This window comes from Dermacentor silvarum, chromosome 4 (assembly GCF_013339745.2).
Source record: "Dermacentor silvarum isolate Dsil-2018 chromosome 4, BIME_Dsil_1.4, whole genome shotgun sequence".
Classification (NCBI taxonomy): Eukaryota; Metazoa; Arthropoda; class Arachnida; order Ixodida; family Ixodidae; genus Dermacentor; species Dermacentor silvarum.
This window is the reverse complement of record NC_051157.2, coordinates 135,638,671-135,661,780: the sequence shown is the minus strand read 5'-3', so window position 1 is coordinate 135,661,780 and position 23,110 is coordinate 135,638,671. Positions and strand designations below refer to the sequence as shown.

Below are 23,110 nucleotides of genomic sequence, written 5' to 3'. Positions count from 1 at the left end.
AATATACAACATTTCAAGTTACGAATAAGGAGCAACTTACGCCAACACAGAAGGGTAACGAAGCAGAACAGGAAACTTCGGAGCACGAAAGCGCGGTTTCACACGCATGAGTACATTTTGATGTGTGAGAGCATTACAAGGGTAATATATCCGAATAAAATATATATTACGTAGTGTTTTTGACAGGAATACAATCGCATCAATAAATATAAACACAGAATTCTATTGACGCTATGATAACCTCTCCAGATGCCCTTAAACTATCGCTCTCTTGCTTCAACATTGGAAAATTGTTGAGCAATCCCAGGGCATAAACTTGTGTAATTTGTAGTATGTTGATGCAACACTTCTAGAAATAATTTTCAAGGCAGATTAGACAGGACCTAAACCCCATCATCTTTCTTGGTGATTGCGTCACAGAGCAATTAAGGCCCTCTATCGTGTTGCTATAGAATAGGTATCATAATGGTAAACATATATGAATAAAAGGAGCCATACAAAAATACATACAATGATTCTGAAGGATTATGTTTTATACAATATACATATGCCCAACTAGTGTTACGGATAACACCGCCAAATATCTGTAATTCACAGATGCACCATGATAAAATACTATAGGGTCGCCTAACACTATGGGAGAGTAATCAAATCAATATTTCATTGGTGAAATTGTCGCATTGTCGACGCAAGTAAACGTCCATGTAGTTTATGACCTTTGACAATCAAGGTGCCGCTGTATCTGTGCCCCTTTAATATGCCGAGCCATACGCAAAAACGCCTACGCATAAGGTGTGTAGCAAGGAACACGTGATCAGGCAATGAGGCCAATTGAACGTGATTTCACGAGTGGAAACATAGATGCGTCAATATCAAACGGAGTGAAAACAGGTTTGCTCTATATGAAACGTTCCATTTCTTTGCCTGCGCAGCCCCGACAGCGTGAATACCTGCACTACAAAATAAACAATAAACATAAAGATGTCATTAATATTTAATGCTTAAGAATGCTTTCTAAATAAGCATTTTCGGCATAGTTACTACGTTGAAAATATTGGGTGAATCAAATTGCTTTTAAATGGCTTGAGAATGCATCGAAAAGGATAGTTTTGAATGATGGTGAGTGAAGCAGCTTAGTTTAGTAAATGGTGGGGCCCGCGGAGTCTGTTTCCTTCCAATAAAAATCTTCGATCTTTATTTATTTTGCAGTGTAAAGTTCGTCACTTGCATATGGCGTGCCAGTGGTATTTAGGCACAAAAGATTTTATTCATTTCGCATGCATTGCATTCCTTGTCCACAAAAAACTGTTGGACAAATGAAATCATGCGTACGAGTAACACCAGTAAGCATGGGATCCACACATGCATATCATGAATGCAACACTCTTACGTGAAGAATTCTCGGGGAAGTCATCGTGGCACGAGGAAGACAAGCACAAACCGCAGAGGACAAGAGAGCACGTGCTCCCGTCAATGACTACTTTATGGCAAAGTGCGACGCCGCACAAAACACGTTACACTACATCGGAATGTGTCAATTGAAGGATACGTGAAACTCACATTTCTGCCTTGCAGTACTCTAGTTTTATAACAGTACGACTATGCTGTGAAAACAGCACTGGGTGTTTGTAATATCACTTATTCGCACTGTGCACATACTTCCTTAATGAGAAAGCTCTAGAACACACATGAGGTAATTTCTCAATTGACATCAACTCACGTTCGATTTTCGTCTTGCAGCTCTCAAAGAAATGGACGTCGTCAATAGCTATGTAGCCTTGCTTGCCAGGTATCCTATGTTGTCCTATGAAGGCCACCTATGAAAACATTTTGAAACAGTAAGCCTTAAAACATCCCGGTGATAATTTGGTGTAAAACTCAGCCTAAACATCAACTTGAGCCAAAAATAAGCTTGAGCCACACAGAACTCAAGCTGATTGTGTGGCTTACTGATATCCACAGCCATAAAAAACAGATTAATTAATTCAAAGCCATTCCTCATCTTGCGTTCCTAATCGTTATTCTTGCATGTTCATTTCGCGCGCATATTTCAGAAAGCGGTTTTCATGAAAATTATTAAAGTCAAGACACCATCACTGTGCAGGCAAAACAGCCAAATTGTGTTCTTTCACGAGATCTATGGTATAACATATCTTGTAATACATCCGTATACGAGCGCTGGCCTAATTCCCAAATAATTACCATGAATACGTATATCCTGATGGAGACAGTAGAAAGCTGACGCCTGTTCAAATATAAACGCGGAAGCTCATTTGCCTGTAAAGGGACAGTTGCATTTAATTCAAACACACACAGCTCAATCCATGCATTCGCAACGCGTTAAGGTGATATTAAATAATTCTTCGCTCATCGCTAAACGTTCTGCTAAAATTCATGCATGTTTGCATAAACAACCACAATATAGGCTTTGGGGTAATTTTAGGCAACCGCTTGCGAAAAAAATCACAGCATATCCACGAAGTGAATGATGATGAGTGGGCGAAGCACCGGGGGATCATTCTGGTAAACCACAGCTACGGACGAGAGAGAAAGAGAGCGCGCGTCGGGAACGAACGCCTTTGTGCACCGCAGCGCCCCTAGCTACGGACGAGAAAGAAAGAGCGCGCGTCGGGAACGAGAGAAAGAGAACGCGCGTCGGAAACGAACGCCCTTGTGCACCGCAGCGCACCTAGCTACGGACGAGAGAGAAAAACGCCGGAAGCGTTCTCCGGAAGCCGGAAGCTGGCTGAACCGGAAGCGGAACCAAAAGTGGAAACGGAAGCGGAAGTCGGCTTCCGGTTATACTATACATGTACATATATATGTATATATGCGTATACATACATGCATAGCGGTCTCCATGCCAACCAGAGCTACGGACTTCCAGTGAACACTTCATAAAACTACATGCGGCCTCTCTTTCACGTACGGACACACAACGCCATCTATTGAGCAATTCATAAACTAGAGGTGGCTACATACTACTACTACTACTACTACTACCGAGGAGGGAACGACCCACAGCCTAAGGAGCTTCGCCCCTAAAGAAACTTAGATCCTCTCCCGCTGCTGTAACCGCGAGCCGTTCACGCGCATGCGTGGATGTCCCGCCTGTCAAATTGGCGAGCAAATGCTTGTCCCTGCGAGGGAAGTGAGCGCCGGAGGAGGAAGGCGCCTGGAGGTCAAGAAGAGAATCGCCGCGTTCGCACCCTTTCAACTTGGCCTTCGACGCCGCGGTGCTTGTGCATTTTCGCGGCGTCTCTTCGTTGCAATGCATGTCTAGCAATATGCGTTTTTTCTGTGGCACACCAGGCGTAGCACCACCGAGATCAATGTGGGGTCCGCGACCGCATTCACGTCCTTTCCTTTTGTGCTTCGACGCAGCGGTGATCGCTGTGTATGTTTGCGGCGTCCGTTCGCTTGCGCGTAACCGGCGTTCACGTAGCGAAATGTCACTGCAACTTTTTCGCTATTGAGCACTTTTGGAATACTTTCATTATTGTGGGACGCAACGTCCGACGCAACGCCTCACTGAACTGACCTGTATATACTTCGTTGACATAACCAATCAGCGCGTAGTGTAAACTGATGTTCCTTCTTGATATTTTTGCCAATTCCAAATTTGATGTATATGGATCAAGTGTGTGCCGTTTCTTGCAGCACCCCTCATATGTTTGCGCTTCACGGGCCATCTATCTAGGTATGGGTTTTTACGCGCAAAAACTTACAATATTCAGTATTTCAATAATATAGTTTTAAATTAGGCACAGGAGGAACACGTGAAAGTTCACATCTACAAATGAAAGGCTAATTCTTTAAGCGAAGGTCCTTTAGTGTGTTTTAAGGAAGGCGTGTTTATGCTTAGCTATATATAGTGGCATACAAGTAAGTCACCGTATGCGCCATAGTTCTCGTTTGACTACTGTAGGGAACTCCGCTGAATTAGTACTAGAAGGGGCCTACAAATGAGCAATATGTTGCAAAAATTTACATTTGGTCGGCTATGACCTCCTACCCACCCACACACACCTCTGCCACCACCTTCGCGTTCGGCATGTATGGTCCAAAATCGCATGAAGAGACTCATGTATAGCAAGACAGAGGCATATTCAAACTCTTTGTCAACGGCGGAACGTGTCCGTCTCCATAACGATCGCAAGGGCACGAGGTTGCGTCAAGAACCATCAACGAATGCGGCGGGCTCGAGCCCCGCAGAGCAGTCTTGGGCGGCATCATTAGAAGGAAGGGGGTCATTTCTTAACTCTAGTGCCTTAACACCGTCTGCAAAACAAGCGGGCGCACTACGAATTTGGAGTGAGAACGATTGCAAAACCAGGCCGTAAGACTTCCACTAGATGTAATATAACTTAGCCATGTAACCTTTCCAATGCGAGAATAAAGTTAGCTTGTGCATTTGGTTGGTGTCATTTCTGTCATCATCATCACCTTCATTATCAGCCTATTTATGTCCACTGAAGGACGAAGGCCTCTCCCTGTGATCTCCAATTACCCCTGTTTTGCGATAGCTGATTCCAACTTGCGCCTGCAAATTTCCTAACTTCATCACCCTTACTTTACCACTGTCGTTGAAAAGAAAAGTGTACAATCACTGCATTCTACCGGTGCTAACATATAGGGCAGAAACTTGAAGGTTTACAAAGAAGCTCGAGAACAAGTTAAGGACCGCATAAAGCGCGATGGAACGAAAAACGTTAGGAAGAGTGCTGTAGGTCAGAGGACAAACGGGGATAGCCGATATTCTAGTTGCATTAAGCGGAAGAAATAGAGCCGGGCAGGTCATGTAAAGCATAGGATCGATAACCAGTGGACCATTAGAGTTACAGAATGGATACCAAGAGAAGGGAAGCGCAGTCGAGGACGGCAGAAAACTAGGTCATTTCAGTACCCTGTTGCAATACCCTGCAGCCAGCACAAGTCATTTCACGCACTCCGCGGTGACTGCATCCCTAAAACAGACTACCCAATTCTTTATTTCTATTACATTCGATTGCTAGCAAACCCGCGCTCACGGAAATTGTGGCGGATGTGAACCATTGATTACACCTCATCGGTTGCGTACTATCTAGCATTATAGGAGTATCAAACCGGCCTCTCAACTCTACATATGTGCTGGAGGCATAGAAGGTGTTCAATTTGCACCAAAACCATGACAAGCCTTAAACACAATATTTAACTCTTTCGAAAACCTTAACAGTGCAGCTACGTATTCCTAAACATTTCAACAACTGTTTTATCTACAATTTGACGCCAATTTCAACTCCTCTTCAAGTAGCATGTTTGCGCAACGCAGTGCTTAAGCTAATTGCCTTGAACAAACAATCGCAAAGTGCTGTTGATAAAGGCAATGCTGTCGCTACAAGCAAGAGCTTTCTAAGAAGAAACGTAGCCCATCTACTACTACGTTGGCGAATGCAGAAACTTTCTGATATGGAACGTAGACCATCCAACTCTCAGGCTGTCACACAAAGACGTCGTATTCAATTCTATCGAATATTATTCGTGCCAGTATCTACGCTTGTGACATAGAGGAAAAAAGACCTGTTCCTAGTCATTTGTATATGTGATGTGGTTGACATGTTTGTTTCTTTACCTGGTAAGGAGCCCTTCTCGGGAATGGTATGCTGAGGCCAACAAAGTGAAAGAAGTCGCTCGGCATTCGCTGGCTCCACGCAGTTGTCCACGGTCCGTCTCTCGTTGTGCGAAACACGAGTTTGAGCAACGGCTCGCTTTTTCCTTGCATAGCGTAGAAAAACGTTACCTGTATGATGAAGAAAAGAACGTGAGGACAAAGGACAAGGACATTGAAATGCTTTTAGAACCAGTACAGTAAAACGCCATATTTCATGAGGAGTATAGGAACCACACGCAGGAACCATTTTCAGAAATTGCCTGCAGGATGCCGGAACACACTACTCCTAGAGCACAATTTCTCTAAGAGGTGGGCAATATTTGACAGAGAAGACAAAATAATTGTTCAACTAATTACCAAATTTTGGTCAAATAGCATTTAAAGTAGTCCATTTAACATACATGCTGTCATTTTTAAATAGGTCAAACGACATGCGTAGGGAGGCGTACTATCAGTGTCAGGGTGTCTGTTAAACCTACAAGCCATACTTACTGCACAAAACGTCGAGTTGTCAAGTGTCGGACCTATGATGGTTGCGTTTGTTGTTGTAGACGCTTGGACAATTATGAAAAGCCCTGAAAAGTTAATACGAGACATAACAAAAGAACAAGATATATTAACGGCCGATGAGTTTGAGAAAAATACAACATTTGATAGCAAATAAGATGGAAGCACTATTTTATTGCTTGAATAGAGTCTCGACTGGTGTGTACCTTAATGTTCAGGGAGGCTGAAGTTAACGGGAAGGCAAACAATGCGAAAAAATTAAAACGGGCAAAAAAATTATATGAAAATAAATCTAAGTTTTCGTCATTTTAATCTTCGATAGTAACTGATCAGAGTGGCTCTGTCGGCTACTGTTTCTTTGGTTTGCCGTGACTATGTGTCATTGAGAAAAAATCTGTATGTTAAGGAACTTCGATAACATTTCTTGCGAATTGGCATCATAAAGCTTTATAAACTCAGTAAATAATAAATGTGCGCCACTTTACTGCAAAATTTTCAACTTGGAGCTAATGTGCACAGCAAGGGCTAATAAGATGTGTCAAATGTTTGTTGTGTTTCAGAAACATCTACGAGTGTCGTTTTGAGAAACCATTAATCTACTGCCCCTTGTGCCATAATGTGAAGAGATGATGCGATGCTAGTGAAAAGAGCAAGGTGCATCTCGCGTCCACGGTGGTGAGCTGGGTATAATGACATTTGTTTCTTTTTTTTCTGATGAACCAGCCAAACAAAGATCTCAGGTGTATTATTCAACAATATTCTTACGCGCTATGCCGAGCATGGAAGAATACGCCAGAAAAACGGTGAAGACGACGATCTGAGTAGCGCTCGCGTTGTTCTGCCATCTTGCCTGCAGCCGTCTCTCTCTCTGTATATATCTTGTAAATATAATTTTCCTATCCCTTTTTGCTACTCTCATCCGCGTGGCATTTTGGTGGACGCGCGCGGGGTACCCAAATGGTACAACGGAGCTCCGCAGCGGCCTACGCTTGGCTTTATCCACGATGGCGGAAGAGGTGTCTGCGCCCACCGAGGCGGCTGCAACGACAACGGTCGTCCTGCCTCAGCTAAAAGACCCAGGCACATTCGGCGGGACTGACAACGTCGACATCGAGGACTGGCTACTCCTGTACGAGCGTGCAAGAAAGAATAATCACTAGGATGAGACGATCATGTTGGCAAACATATTATTTTACCTCAAAGGAACCGCGAAGGTGTGGTTTGAGCATAATGAAGACGAAAGTGGGAGCTGGGATGCGTGCAAGGAAAAGATGCGTTCCCCGTTCGGCAAGTCCGCAGGTAGAAAGGCAGCAGCAAAGAAGGAGCTGGCATCTCGTGCGCAGACAGCGAAAGAGTCATACCTGACTTATATACAGGACGTGCTTGCCCTTTGCCGCAAACCCGACGACGGCATGACGGAGTCTGAGAAAGTAAGCCACGTGTTAAAGGGCAAAGCAGATGATGCCTTCAAGCTGTTATTCCGCAAAGACTGCGACACCATCGATGCCCTCATCCAAGAGTGCAAGCGCTTTGAGGCCGCCAAAAGTCGACGCACTGCCCATAATTTCGCTCAACTTCCGAACACGACAGCAACGCGGTCCTGCGAAGACGTACCTGAGCCGTCGGCGCCGCTCACTGTGGAACACGTGAAGAAGATCATCCGATGTGAACTCGTTCTTCTACGTGCGGCCGCACCTGTGACCATAGCTCCCAGATGGTGCCACTAGTCCAAGCTATTGTTCATCAGGAGCTCTCCAATGCTACAAGTATGGCTTTTTGGGCTAGTTGGTTAGATACATCAGAGGAGGTCATAGCGCTAGAAGACACGGACAAGAACGAGAGAACAGGACGAGCTGAAAGTTAAAGCTCGTCCTGTTCTCTCGTTCTTGTCCGTGTCTTCTAGCGCTATGACCACCTCTGATCCCCAATGCTGGTCTGGACTCTGTGTGCGCCGCAGCTCCTTCCCAGCCGATTGACCGCGGTCCCTCACTTTCGCAAGCCCAAGGTCAAAGGCCGCCGTTCCGTCCTCGCAACCCAGCCGAGTGGAGGACTGCTACTGAACGCCGCATTTGCTTTAACGGCCGTCGTATTAGACACGTTGCCCGCCATTGTAACAGCCGGTGGCATTGGTACCAGGCTCCCTATGGAAACAACCGTTGCCACGACATGGATCGTGGACGACTTCAGCCCTACCACGAGCATCCCCAAACCATCGCTGACTACGCTCCCTCCATGCCGTATCATCGTTCGCCATCCGCACGTGGTCATCAGTCCCGTTCGCCATTGTCACGTCGCCAATCATCTCGCTCGCCCAAATTCCGCCGCCGCACGACGCAGATTGAACGACTCCCTTGGGAAAACTAGACGATGCAGCTCCCAGAGGTGATGCTGCATTGACGACCCTCCTGCCAAATCCTCTGACCACACTGCAGACCAGACGGAACCTGACCGACGTTAAACTGGACGACGCACATGTTGTCGATCTAGTGGATACTGGGGCTAAGATATTAGTGATGAATTTGGAGCTTCGTCGCCACCTTAAGAAGGTCCTAACACCACCCACAGTACCGCTCATTCGTGTCGCCGATGGCCGAATGTTTCCCGTGCTAGGGATGTGCTCCGCGCGAATAAGTGTTGCTGACCGATTCACAAGCGTACTACTTGCCGTGCTCGAGAAATGCTCCCATGACCTCATCCTCGGTATGGATTTTCTGTCTGCCCATTCTGCCCTTATTGACTGTGGAACCGGCTTGCTTCACCTAGAGCTACCGTGCTACGATGACGCTACCTACTACACGCCAACCCCGCTTGTGCTCAGTGGATTACATTCGTCTACCTCCTCAAGCCGTTATGCATGTGAACTTGCGGCCTTGTTCTCCCATTCCCGATGCGATTACATCTTGACCCCGATCGTTGACGTCTTATTCGCCAAAAACGTCGTTCTTCCTCACACCCTTATTAGAGTTATGGATAATAGCACGTCTCTACCCATATTGAGCTTTAGCTGGTGCACGCAACTCATCCCAGGTGGCATGACTCTAGCCCACATTTATTCTATCGATGAGTGTGCCGGCCGTTTCTGCATTCGTCACCGACGCTTCTTTGTCCTGTGCCCCTTTCTCTTCCTTGCACAATCTCGTCGACGGTTATATTCACACGATGATAGCGTGTGACGTCCTTCCTGCACAGACAGCCTATGTGCGGCGCATATTGAATTCCTCCCGTGACATCTTTGACTTCATTGACCGTCCTTTGGGACAGACATCTGTAGTCACTCATAAGATCAATACTGGGGACGCCAGCCCAATCAGACGACGTCCTTATCACGTGTCCCATGCCGAGCGAAAGTGATACAGCGTGAAATCGACAAGAGCCTCACCAAGGACGTAATTGAACCTTCATGCACTCCATGGGCATCACCGGTCGTCTTAGTCAACAAGAAAGATGGCAGCTGGCGCTTCTGCGTCGACTACCGGCACCTAATCAAGGTAACGTGCAAGGACGTCTACCTTTGCCGCGGATCGATGACGCTCTCGACTGTCTACACGGCTCTGCCTACTTCTCTTCTATCGACCTGAGGTAAGGCTACTGGCAGATCTCTGTCGATGATCAAGACCGTGAAAAGACCGCATTTGTTATGCCCGATGGACTTTACCAGTTTAAGGTAATGCCCTTTGGACTGTGTAATGCCCCAGCCACATATGAAAGGATGATGGACTCCCTCCTCCGTGTATACAAATGGTCAACTTGCCTCTGTTACCTTAACGATGTCATCGTGTTCTCGCCGACATTTGACAGAAAGTGAGAGGCATAAAGGGGAGATGCCTCGACCTGCACCACTGCTGTATCGCAGGTAGCCGACATTTGACAGTCACCTTAGCCGCTTGTGGGCAGTTCTTGAAGTTTTCAGGCGAGCAGGTCTTCAGCTCTACTCTGCCAAATGCCGTTTTGGCAGCCGCGAAATCACTGTGCTTGGCCACCTTGTGAGTGCTGAAGGTGTGCAACCTGAGCCCGAAAAAATTCGTGTTGTCAAAGACTTCCCTATGCCACGTTCCACTAAAGATATACGAAGCTTTGTCGGCTTGTGCTCCTATTTTTGACGTTTTGTCAAGAACTTCGCCGACGTTGCCCGCCCACTCACGCAACTCTAGAAGAAGGAAACGTCATTTTCTTGGGGTCCTGAACAGGCCACTGCGTTTCACACGCTCACGACGTTACTTACGTGGCCACCCATCTTGGCCCATTTTGACCCTTCAGCCCCCACTGAACTTCGCACCGACGCCAGTAGACATGGCATCGGCACTGTTATCGCCCAGCAGCAACAAGGACGTGACCGCGTTATCACTTATGCCAGTCGCTTTCTTTCCTCTTCAGAGCGCAAATTTTCGATCACTGAGCGTGCGTGCCTCGCACTAGTTTTGGCTGTCGGAAAATTTCGACCATACTTGTTTGGCCGCACCTTTTCGGCCATCACTGACAACCATGCGCTTTGCTGGTTGTCTTTCCTCAAAGATCCGACGGACGTCAGTGATTGACGTCACTAACAAGTCTGGCAGACTGCACCAGGATGCGGACTGCCTATCCCGTCATGTCCGACTTGTCAGCGCACGATTCGGACGCCTGTGGCTTCGCGATATCCGATTTATCCGACATACGCAGCGAACAGCTCAGCGACGCCAATTTGCGGTCAATTATCCGCCGTCTACGCTCTCATCACTGTGCCCCGTCCCTACAATTATTCGTGCTTCGTGACGGCATCTTACACAGACGCTACACCAGCTCCGATCGCCCCGAGCTTCTACTGGTTGTTCCCGTAACACTACGTTCCACTGTCCTCGAACAGCTTCATGACGTCCCAACCGCTGGACATCTCGGAGCAACTCGCATGTACGATCACGTTCGGCGTCGGTTTTTCTGGCCAGGCCTCCACCGCTCTGTGCGCCGATACGTTGCTGCTTGTGAGTCCTGCCAGCGCCACAAGCATCCATCTTCGTCGCCAGCCGGTCCTCTTCAGCCCATCGACATTCCCGGTGTCCCGTTCTACCGCGTCGGCCTTGATGTCATCGTGCCACTCCCAACATCTCTGACTGGGAACAAGTGGATTGCCGTAGCTACGGACTCGATACGCTATCACGCGGCCACTACCGAGAAGCTGTGCCACTGACATTGAGGAATTTCTACTTTACGACATTATTCTTCACCATGGCGCTCCTCGAAAGCTGCTGACCGACCGTGGTCGCTCCTTTCTGTCTAAAGTCGTCGACGACATTCTTCGTTCGTGTTCCATCCGTCACAAGCTAACCACTGCCTACCATCTGCAAACCAATGGGCTTACAGGGCACCTCAACCGCACGCTGACCACAATGCTCTCCATGTACGTTTCCTCAGACCACCTTGATTGGGACAGCACCTTGCCTTCTGTGACATTTTCCTACAACTCGTCACGCCATGACACCGCTGGCTTTCCCTCCTTTTATCTCTTGTTTGGCCGACATGCCACATTGCCCTTCGACACTCTTCTACCATCACCTGTGCACCCTGTTACCGACTACGCCCGCGATGCAGCTTCTCGGGCTGCAACGGCTCGCCAGATTGCAAGAGATCGTCTTTATGCCTCCCATCTCTCCCAGAAGGCCCGCTACAATAGCCATCACAGAGTCATTAATTATTCTCCGTGCTCTTTGGTCCTCCTCTGGACGCCTTGCCTCCACGTTGGTTTGTCGTCAAAGCTTCTTTCCCGATACTCCGGGCCTTACAAGGTCCTACGCCAGATCACTCCATTGGACAGTCGATCATCTGCCGCGTCCGCCACTAATATCGTGCACGTCTTCCGCCTTAAGCCTTATCCTGCCGGACACGATCCTACTGCTACTTAAGCGCGGAGACGGCGCTCTCGACGGTGGGGGTTCTGTGTTAGGCGCTATGCCGAGCATGGAAGAAAGCGCCAGAAAGACGGTGAAGATGACGATCTGAGTAGCGCTCGTGTTGTTCTGACATTTTGCCTGCAGCCGTCTCTCTCTGTATATATCTTCTAAATATAATTTTCGTATCCCTTTTTGCTACTCTCATCGCCGTGGCAATATAAATGAAAAGATTTCATTTTTTTCTCGTCGCGTTTAAGAAGCCAAAGCTATTGTGGAGTTGTTAAAATAAAACGCAGGTGCCTGTGCAAGACTTCCAATACTTTGCAGGTCATCAGTACTCTACACAGCATCCATGTAGGCTTCGCGTAATAGGAGATGCCCACACAAATGCCGAGTCTGCTCAACGAAGAAAAAAACACCGCATATCCATGGGGTGAATGATGATGAGTGGGCGAAGCTCCGGAGGGAATCATCGGTAAACCGTGAATCTTCCGTGTAATTCGCCCAGTGTCGCCGCACTAAATCGAACGATCGACTTCCACCAATGACACGCGCCATATGTGACGTCATTCCTATTTTATAACAGCGCCCTTCATTATAATTGCTCCATCTCCCGCTTAAGGGGACGCTAGCACAAACGCGTTAGAAACGTGCAGTACTCTCTAGTAAGGGGGAGAGGCCACAGCGTCTTACGCAGCCGTTTACACATGCCGGAACGTGCACCGCGTTTGCCGACGCCATCAGCGTTTATGAATACGGGGGTAAGGCGGAGAGGCCACAGCGTCTTACACCAGCTTCTTACACGGGCCGTAATGCGCTAGCACAAACGCGTTAGAAACGCGCAGTCTTTCGTTAATGTTGGGTATTTATTGTCATCGTGGTGCGTGTGTCCATGTGCGCTTCGTGGCGTAGTGGTTAGCGCCGCGCGTTCGGAAGCGAGGGGTCCCTGGTTCGATTCCGCGCTACGAGATAACCGGTGGAACATTGGAGTTGCAGAATGGGTGCCAAGGGTCGGCAAGTGCAGTCGACGACGGCCGATACGGACACAACTTTCGGAATTTTTTTTTTCATAAAAGTAGACGTGGCTACCTACTACGACGACGACGACTACTACTACTACTACTACATACTACAGAGGAGGGACAGACCTACACCCTAAGGAGCTTTGCCCCTAAAACAGTGGGTAAGAAACAAACAATCCTTTCATTTTTGCGAGCAAATAAGCGACGCATAGTGCGTATTGCGCCCACAATGTTTTGAGAACTCGTGGAGTGCTATCTTGACTCTAGAGAGGTTCAATTTTGTTTTTACCTTACAGCACATAGTTTGTTACATTTTCCAACGGTAGCTTTGTTGATTTAAATTACGCCTTGCCATTTTACTACAGCCAAATTCCAAGAAAAATTATTTTGTACAAATAATGCATAGGCGGCGACGCCACCCTGGATCATGCATCAGCTAATCATAATGCCATTGACCGTGTTGATTTGGGGTATGGTTTGGTATGATGAAACTTTAGTAAGATGTTAATTTTTTTATTGGGGAGAAACGAATACAATGCGTTGTGAAGAAAATTGAGCTCCCAACAAGCAAATGGTATTATTTCCTAGTGCGCGAAAATGGCCCACGTTTGCCGGAAATTACATTGAAAACCATTAAGGCCCAACCGCATGCACGCGATATTCAAGCGACAGCGACAAGCGACGCGACAGGCACACCCTGTCGCGCTGTCGTGTCGCGGAGTGGAGCAACCACATGAACGCGACATCGCGAAAAAGAGTAGCGACGGATTTACATTGTTGTGCGAATAAATGTTATCGTGCGCGCGTAAAGAAATCTGAATTTTATCAAAAGGTCAATGTTTTATCTAGACCTAGCTAAAATATGCTATCATCCCCAGAGAAAATCTGTCCCATGCATCCCCAGTGGAACTCCGTCCCATGCCGCCAGCGTAAGGTGCCGTGGCGCCATCTGTTGAGTAAAACTTAAAACACTTTCTCGGCTCTCGGTGGCGTCTCAGGCCTAACAGCGTCAAAACAAAACAACCGATCTCAATAATAACGACAAGAGAGCGCCGATACTTAGTCTTCAGCTAGCGATGAGGTGAAGCGATGACTGATTGTACTATTTATTTTTTGCTGTCACAGCAGAGAGCAAGTTGCAAGAGCGAATTCAGATCGAAGCGGGCAGACTGATTGCTGCCATGTTGTTGTGCAATCGCTGTCCCCAGCGGATGTCGTCGCGCTGACTTCCGGGCGACAAGCGATATTTTCTGGCTGGCCAGAAACCGGCGACACGACCAGCGACAGCGACGGATAGCCCTCCGCGACGGCAAAACCTGTCGCTCGTCGCCGTCGCTTGTCGCTGTCGCTCGAAAATCGCGTGCATGCGGTTGGGCCTTTACGTCATGGTGAAATACCAACGTTGACGTTTCCGCGCGAAACTTAAGCAAAGAAAACATTTTCTTAAATTTTTGTGCGCAAACAAACAGGGACAAAGAAAAGGGTAACACAAGGACGAGCGCTCGTCCTTGTGTTCCCCTTTTCTTCGTCCCTGTCTGTTTGCGCAGAAAAATTTAAGAAAATGAATCTGTTCCAACTAGGCCGACTCGCAGTTTTGCTTCAAAGAAAACATGACCTCCATTTCACACTTTAAAAATGAATCTTTTTCACCGAATCAGTAAAGCCATGGTTTGGAAAGAACACAGTAGAAATCGAAGCAGATGGATTGTCCGCCGTAAGCTCACGTTCACGATGAGCATTATGCCTAATTATCCCGCCTTTATAAAATTACATTGAATCTTAACCAAAATTCTCGCTTCAAAAGTCCAAGTGAGCTTCCGCGTTTTTCATCATCATCATCACAATCGTCATCATCAGCCTATATTTATGTCAACTGCAGGAGGAAGCCCTCTCCGTGTGATCTCCAATTACCCCTGGCTTGCGCTCGCTGATTCCAACTTGCGCCTGCAAATTTCCTAACTTCATCACCCCACCTAGTTTTCTGCCATCCTGGACTGCGCTTCCCTTCTCTTGGTATCCATTCTGTAACTCTAATGGTCCACCGGTTATACGCATTACATGTCCTGCCCAGCTCCATTTCTTTCTCTGAATGTCAGTTACAATATCGGCTATCCCCGTTTGCTCTCTGATTTACACCGCTCTCTTCCTGTCTCTTAGCTTTAGGCCTAACATTTTTTGTTGCATCGCTCTTTGTGCGGTCCTTAACTTGTTACCAGCTTCTTCATTAACCTCCAAATTTCTGGCCCACATGTTAGCACCGGAAGAATGCAATTGATTCTACACTTTTCATTTCACCGACAGTGGTAAGCTCCCAGTCGGGATTTGGTAATGCCTACCGTATGGAGCTGGGCGGGCCATGTAATGCGTAGGATGGATAACCGGTGGACCATTAGGGTTACAGAATGAATACCAAGAGAAGGGAAGCGCAGTCGAGGTCGGCAGAAAACCAGATGGGATGATGAAGTTAGGAAATTTGCAGGCGCAAGTTGGAATACGCTAGCGCAAGACAGGGGTAATTGGAGATCGCAGGGAGAGGCCTTCGTCTTGCAGTGGACATAAAATATAAGCTTCTGCTGCTGCTGCTGTTGCTGCTGCTGCTGCTGCTGCTGCTGATGATGATGATGATGACCGTATGTACTCCAACCCAATTTCATTCTTCTGTAAATTTCCTTCTCATGTTCAGGGTCCCCTGTGAGTAATTGACCTAGATAAATGTACTCCTTCACAGACTCTAGAGGCTGACTGGCGATCTTGAATTCTTGTTTCCTTGCAAGGCTATTGAACATTGTCTTTGTCTTTTGCATATTAACCTTCAACCCCACTGTTACACTTTCGCGGTTAAGGTCCTCAATCATTTGCTGTAATTCATCCCCATTGTTGCTGAATAGGACAATGTAATCTGCAAACCGAAGGTTGCTGAGATATTCGCCGTTGATCCTCACTCCTCAGCCTTCCCAGTCTAAGAACTTGAATACTTCTTGTAAACATGCAGTGAATAGCATTGGAGAGATTGTGTCTCCATGCCTGACCCCTTGCTTGACAGGTTGCTGTCTACTTTTCTTGTGGAGAACCAAGGTTGCTGTGTAATCGTTGGTACCGCTTATTTACCGACATAAAATTGGTCACAAGAAGCAGCGTACCATCTGGTGTCCCCGTCGTGTGGTCCCTTGTCGGTGAATGCAAGAGGAACGCCGATGGACGCATCAATCTCCATGTTTTCTTCGTTTTGTCTGTAGGCGCCTGGGGCACCCAGTCGCAGAAGGAGGAGTCGAAGTTGCAACTGAGTCGGTGGTCACCTGATAATAGTAAAATAAATGCAAATAATTCTAATAAGAGAAAAACTCCTAGAGTAGAGTAACATATTGGCTTACTTTAAAACAAAGTTTATTCTGGAAGAATAACGACGATATGCGGCTCAGAAATAATGCATACATTCTGGTAGTCGAAAATAGTTATCCAATAACATACGAGTACAAGTGCTTCGTTTTTGTCATCTGCCATCGATGTATAATAAGATTGCCAGCGTGCAGTCTTATTCACTGATTTTAAGACATATGCAATAATTCTTTGATAACATTTATGGTTCTGTGAGAAGCCGGACACTTTGTTGAATTCACAATACAAAAGGTAAAGTTACATACGGATGTACATATAGTTATTAAACATAAGAAAAGATAAATGCTCCAAATAGTTGCGCCCAAACATAGTCTTTACAACGTGTAGCCAAAAAATTAGGGAGTCGGTTTTCCAGTTAACGATCTTACGTCTCTTCCTGTTACGGATACTTTAGGTACACCCTGTTGCCATAAGACAGCTTAACCAGCTAGAGAATCTCAGACAGTTTGTTGACTCATCTTTTAAATAACCTAAGTGTGATCGCAGCATCATAGGAAGGTAACGAACCGCAATTCTCCTCGTCGCTGTTGTCCCCGCAGTCGTCCACGTAGTTGCAGCGCTCGTATCCCATCACACAAGCTCCGTTGGCGCAGCGGAATTCGATTTCGGAGCAGTTTTCTCGTTTAGCTGCACATTAACGATCAGGAATGAACACGAAAAAATCAGTGCACATCATAAGGGTGGCAGTTTCGGCGAGCATGTATTCTGGTGTGCCATGATGTATCCTTCGCATTAGCCCCACTAAGAAAGAGGAAAGGCAAAGCAAGAAACAGAATTCACGGGGGTAACATGGGGTTAACACCCCCCCCCCCCCCCACACACACACACATGTCTATAGTTTCGTTTTGTTTCTTCTTTAATGCGACAGAAATTAAACGGAATCGTTAGGCGAATTTCCGCCGCCGCCGTCGCCATCGCAGTATCCGTGATTTTCTGAATGAAGGCGATAACATCACGGCCGCAGGCCGTTTTCTGTAAATCCGAGCGAAAGCATGCGAGGGGGGGGGGGGGCGAGAAGGATGGTGGTTTTATGCGGCGGTGTCGTCTCACCCGCGCAAAGTGAAGGGGAGGGGGAAGCGAGGGGCAGGACAGTGAACACATCCTCTCATACTTGCACTGTGGCTGAAGATGCGCGGCCAGGCGAGTCCTGTCTTGGAGGAAATCTGCTCTATGTCTGAAGGCTAGCCGACCTGAAAAAACTGATAGCTACACGTGCGCGTGCATTTGGCGATAAAGCTAGACTGCTTTCGTATAGCTCCAGCGTTCTGATAGCGATTGCCTTTGGTCACCAAATGAAATGAATTTAGTAAGCGACAGTTCACAGCAGTTTATGCAGCTTATTAAACGACCTATGTTACTTCGTATAGCCCTCTAATATTTTTCTCTCGCAATCAATGTGACTTTTTTTTCCACCTTTACTCACTCTGCTTGCGCTAATGTCAAAGATAGCGCATATAAAATTATCGTACTTTTCCTGCTAACCAACGATAGCTCGCCTAAATCTTATTTCTACCAAAAAGAAAAAAAAAGGCTGTCCTCATGAGATCTCAGCTAGAGAAAGCGGCATTTCGGTACAGTTTGTCGCTCTTACATATACGTGATAATTTCTTACACGCAGCTTCTTGCAATCAAGTATATCGTGAATATTTTTCAGAAACAATTCGTCACTGCTGGTGGTCGACGTCAGGTTTACGTTGGAGACGTTAGTGGTTCACGAAGCGCCCCAAAGAGTTACGCGCACGTTTTCCATGTGTCCTACACAGAACAAAATGCTGAATCCAGTTTACATTTAGAATAGATAGGGATATTTAAAATGTAATGCACCATCATTAGACTTCCGGATAAGTGCCATGCATCATCTTGCCGAAGGCACGGCAAAACGAAACTACTCGCTTGACAGTAAAGCTACACGCATAGGTGCAACTGTCATTACTTGTTCCTTGGTTTGATCCCACTGTTGCTTCCTACTATACGCGAAGCAAGGGGTTCGTGGCAACACCCAACGCAGGCTAGGCTTTTTTATCGGCAATAGGCATAACAACATCAGCAAGTAAAGCAAGATCACCATGCTGAACAGTGGCCAACGCTGACGACATTTTCAATCTCGCTTCCTCCTGTCTCTTTGTTCGCAACGACATCGTTAATAATAATAATAATAATAATAATAATAATAATAATAATAATAATAATAATAATAATAATAATAATAATAATAATAATAATAATAATAACTTTATTTCCATCAACTTGGTGGAGGAGGCTGCAAGTAAAAGCTGCTCCAGTACAGGCAGCTTGACGAGGCCCGCAGCTCCTTTACAGAATATTTGGCCCTCCCCTCTTCCCTTAACCCTTTAAGACGCTGTGTACGCAATTTTGTACGCCAAGAAAGGGCTTCAACAGCAACAGCATTGATGAAAATAATGGTACTTAAAATATGCCGCATACATGTTGAAATCGTTCTGATTGGAATCGTGTTGCAAGTTTGAATAACGGTTTCAAAAGGTTTCAGTAAAACGAGTGGGAAGGTAGACGGTTGTGCGTACTTGCTCAGTCCGAGTATATCGTTGTTTGTAGTGGGTGTACTCCTTTCATTTATGCATCAGGCATAATTTTCAATGCCTGGATGGGTGCTTATTAATCTCACTAGACATGAAGTAGTAGATGTTCTCATATGCGATGTTCCTGTAGTGAGTTTTGGCATGGAGTCCATGTTCTGTAAACTCGACAAAACTCATTAAAGAATTGAAAATTCTTAATCTATTCTGCAGTTGTATGCTTTTTGCGGTTCTGAATATGCAAGAAATGCGGGGAAATTAAGTTTACAGTCAAGAGAATTCACTGGCGTTTTAAGGGGTTAAACAAAGAGAGAACACTTCTGGTGTTACTATCACCGGCGTAAGCTATGTTTAAACTGGCGCTAAAACTGGCCAACGTTTGCTTCCGTACAAAAATTGTACGATAACGGCAACCACTGTTTAGCTTATAAGAGTGCGAATAGTCTTGCTTGGTTTTTATGTGATGTCACTGCTGTTTTAATAAACACGCACGTAAATATTTTCAATGGCTTTAAGCGTTATGGTGGTAAACAAAATAGGTTCGAAAACGGCATGAAATACCCCTCTCGGGTTGGGGCTGCAAGCATATTGCTTTAAACAGCTTCCAGATGGAGTAAAAAAGTACTGTTGATCCCTCTTTCGTAGGAATCGGTAGAACGTGAAAGTGAAACGTGTCTTCACATAAGCTGTTGCATATTTGCTTCGTGAAGTCATTATTTGCGGGCTGGCGAGCATGTGGCAAGTTTGCTTAGCGCGCGGCGTCCTGTTGTCAAGCGCCGTCCTGCTGGCGAGTGACTTCGGCGAAGGTGCGAGCAATGTGGTCCGGATCCGTAGTGGCTACGGCAGCCAGTCGTGCTGCGACGCGCACAGCTACAGGAATGCCAGTGGTCGAGTTCGCACCGTGCGCCGCGAACACGCGACGGCGTTCTGCTTCACGCTGGCATATGCCTCTCGCCGAAGGAAAGCGAGATTTCGCCCGGCGACGTCGTTACCTTTCTGCGCCTTTTGAAGCGAAAGCTACGTTTCGCTACCTCGGGCAGCCCTCGGCGACTCAACAGTTTTTCACCTTGAGAGCTAGAGGTCAAACCACAAGAGAGCATTAAAGCGCGTTATTAGTCTATCGTCACTCGGGCGAGCGTCATCAGACGCCGGGTGCTTCGGCGCACATTGGCCGCGCGTCCGGTTATGTAGACACCGGGCGCATCAGAGCGTATTAGTCGCGCGTCCAGTTACGTTGGCGGCGCCAGTACATTGAACCATCGATCGAACTATAGCCGCTGTTGTTCTCGCCAACGTGACATAACGTATGCGCGCGTTCACGCTACGTCGGACTATATTTAGGCCTTTACGGTGCCCTGAAAGGAGACATTGCCGCCATTGCCCTAGTAGATTTGGGCGAAACCACACCTCGGCCACAGCTCGACAATGGTCCTAGCCAGGGCAGTGAAGCTTTCGCTATGAACCAGGGTTAACCAAAGCAAAACCACAGCAATGTTTAGCGGAGCCGTTGTCTTAGGTGGCGACATCGCAAGCGAAACAGTTAGCGACGCACTGCTGATGCACATTGCAGCCGCAGTCCGTAGGCGACGAGGCGCCACAGGCTAATTCGACGCTAACTGCCTACATGAGATCACAGAAGTATATGGACTTGTCTGATCTGCGTGTGTTTGAATTTAGACGTTCTTGTGGCTCTGTTTATGGCGCTTTATATGGTTTCATTGCCGTAAATTTAACAGCAATGTATATTTTTCGAAGTGAGGAACGCACTGTGAACACGCACAATCGATACTTCATACAACGCTTCAGCTTATTGAGGCGGCCAAATAGAAACATGCCAAGCGTCTTTATTCACTCGCTTGCCCACGATAAATTTATAAGGGCGTTTTATATGGCGTGTCGGTGTATGCGTACGTGTCATTGAACATGTCTCAGTCCTCGAATGCTGGGATGCCATATTCCTGTGGGATATCCTACAACGAAAATGTGGGCAGCTTGCACTAGTGGTACAAGGCTGGAGTAAACAGCGGAGCTGGTGATCGACGTACCTTCTTCCAGGTATTACTAGGCTGGGCTCACTTTTGCTAGGAAATGCTATATGCTGCTAGGCTTGGTATTCCGAATCGGCTCGCCGCCGAGGCGCAGATTCTCGCTTAGCCGCGCGACGCACTTCAAGATGAGCGGCTTCTGCTTCGGGTGTCCGGATCTTCGTTGGTCGTCTCATGTCAATGCTACATGTACTCGCCACAGAGTCAACGAGAGTTCTGCCGCCGTCGCGGCGGCTCAGAGCTTTATCTCCCCGCTGACATCACTTCCATGCTGCGCCTCCACACTTGCCGGGGAGTGGCTGGTCTAAACCTGCCGAGCCGCTGCCAGAGGCGCCTGCTGCAGTCACTCACACCAGGCGCATTCGGCGCGAACGCGGGGAAACGGGGAAACGCGGACAGCGTCGGCAGCACATCTGCGCGTTGCCTCGTTGGTGCTGCTACTTTCTTCATATCTCTCTCTCGCTCTCATTTTCTCTTTCTCTCTCCCGAGCATAGCGCGAGCCGCGCGCATGCTCTCCTTCCCTCTCCTTAACGTCCCATGTCAAGCCAACGATGTGCACGGCACACGTTGAAGTAAACGCCGCTTCGCGAGGGGGTTGCTATAGTGGTGACGTCATCGCCAGGAGCAGTATTTTTTACAGTGTAAGCTGTTATGGGCTCATGCCAATAGCCGTTCCGGGTCGCGATGATGCCGCCGCCGCCATCGCCCCGTAGCCGCTATCGCATGCGAAAAAAAAAAGTACCCGCTCTCCGCCGGCATCTTACCCAGGCCCGCTGCGTGGGAAGCGGGTACTCTACCACTGAGCCACGCAAGCGCTTGCTATCTGATAGCGGGAAACGCGCCCTATAGGAGAGCGATACGTGCGCTATGCAGGCGCGCAGGCGCAGACGACGAGATGTGATTCAGACGCGGAACGCAAACAACGCAGTGCCAAGCCTCCGCCGGTTTGGTGGCTCCATCTAGTTAAGGCACCGGCAAACGCAACCTTTCAGACACTGTAAATTTTGCTGCCGCCTTAACTAGATGGCGCTAACATACCGATGGACGCTCGGGATCCCGTTCAAAATTGCGCTAGATTAGGCGCGTTACAATGGGAGCGAAAGTGACAGCCATAGTTGCATTGTCGGCTGCTTGGCTGGGCCGAACGGCGCTAGCCATCGGCGATGGAACACGTCGGCTTGTACGGGCGACGACGTCCTAAGCAGGCCGGGTTAGGCGCGTTGCAATGGGAGCGAATGTGACAGCCGTAGTTGCATTGTCGGCCGTTTGGCTGGGCCGAACGGCGCTAGCCATCGGCGATGGAACGCGTCGGCTTGCACGCGCGACGGCGCCCCAAGCGCGTTCCTGACGCATTCACTCAAATTACTAGGTAGAATTGTCGAAACGCTCGTCTAGCTTACACTGTGACTGTGCTGCGCGTGCCGCGCAGGCCTGGCATTTTTTTTCGCATACGCGACACAGCCAAGAGCTTAAACAGATCCGCTTTTAATAGGGATCTCGCGTTGCCACATCGAGGCATATAGTTTTTACCTGTCCCTAATTTTGTAAGTATACCCCCGGATATGATGATGGTACCGAGCCTTCACAGTCTACGGAACGTGCGTATGGCAGTCCGGAATGCGGCCATAAATGCTCGCCCTGCGAGGCAATACTTTGTTGAGAACATCTTACACGTTAGAGATGCATTCAAAAGTCAAAGTGACCCTCCGAAGTGGATCAGTATGATGGATGAACTTGCTAGCTTGAGGCGTTTTTAATGAGCGCTCCACCCAATCTCGGTGGGTGCTTTCTTTAAACATTTCATGTACAGTTTTCTTGTTTTTTCGCCAATCAGGCAATAAAAAATTCAATAATTGCGTCCATGGCGTAATGGTTTAAATATTGGGCTTCCCTGCTAGAGTTCCTGTGTTAGAATCGTTCCATCGGACAATTTTATAATGTTTTTCATTGTATGAATATTAACTGTATTATTATATGAAACTCCAAGCACGAGGCTACAGCGCGGTGGAGCCTCCGCTGCACTGTGACCACCAGACTTCAGTCGAAGTTGTCCGAGCTCGTGAGAAATTG

General features: G+C 47.4%; 2 protein-coding genes across 2 annotated transcripts in view; one reads left to right on the top strand and one right to left on the bottom strand.

Annotated features, from left to right (window-relative positions):
* The window catches only part of LOC119448918 (MAM and LDL-receptor class A domain-containing protein 2), a 666,053-nt gene that overhangs the window by 567,874 nt on the left and 75,069 nt on the right, over positions 1–23,110 (top strand). The window lies entirely within an intron of this gene.
* The window catches only part of LOC119450647 (MAM and LDL-receptor class A domain-containing protein 1), a 464,623-nt gene that overhangs the window by 404,929 nt on the left and 36,584 nt on the right, over positions 1–23,110 (bottom strand). Inside the window, exons 8-12 of the mRNA XM_049666103.1 lie at positions 16,947–17,066; positions 16,184–16,339; positions 6,143–6,225; positions 5,612–5,779; positions 1,721–1,817 (exon numbers count right to left, since the gene is read on the bottom strand). Of these exons, the coding sequence (XP_049522060.1) occupies positions 1,721–1,817; positions 5,612–5,779; positions 6,143–6,225; positions 16,184–16,339; positions 16,947–17,066 (624 nt within the window). The remainder of the gene's footprint in view (positions 1–1,720; positions 1,818–5,611; positions 5,780–6,142; positions 6,226–16,183; positions 16,340–16,946; positions 17,067–23,110) is intronic.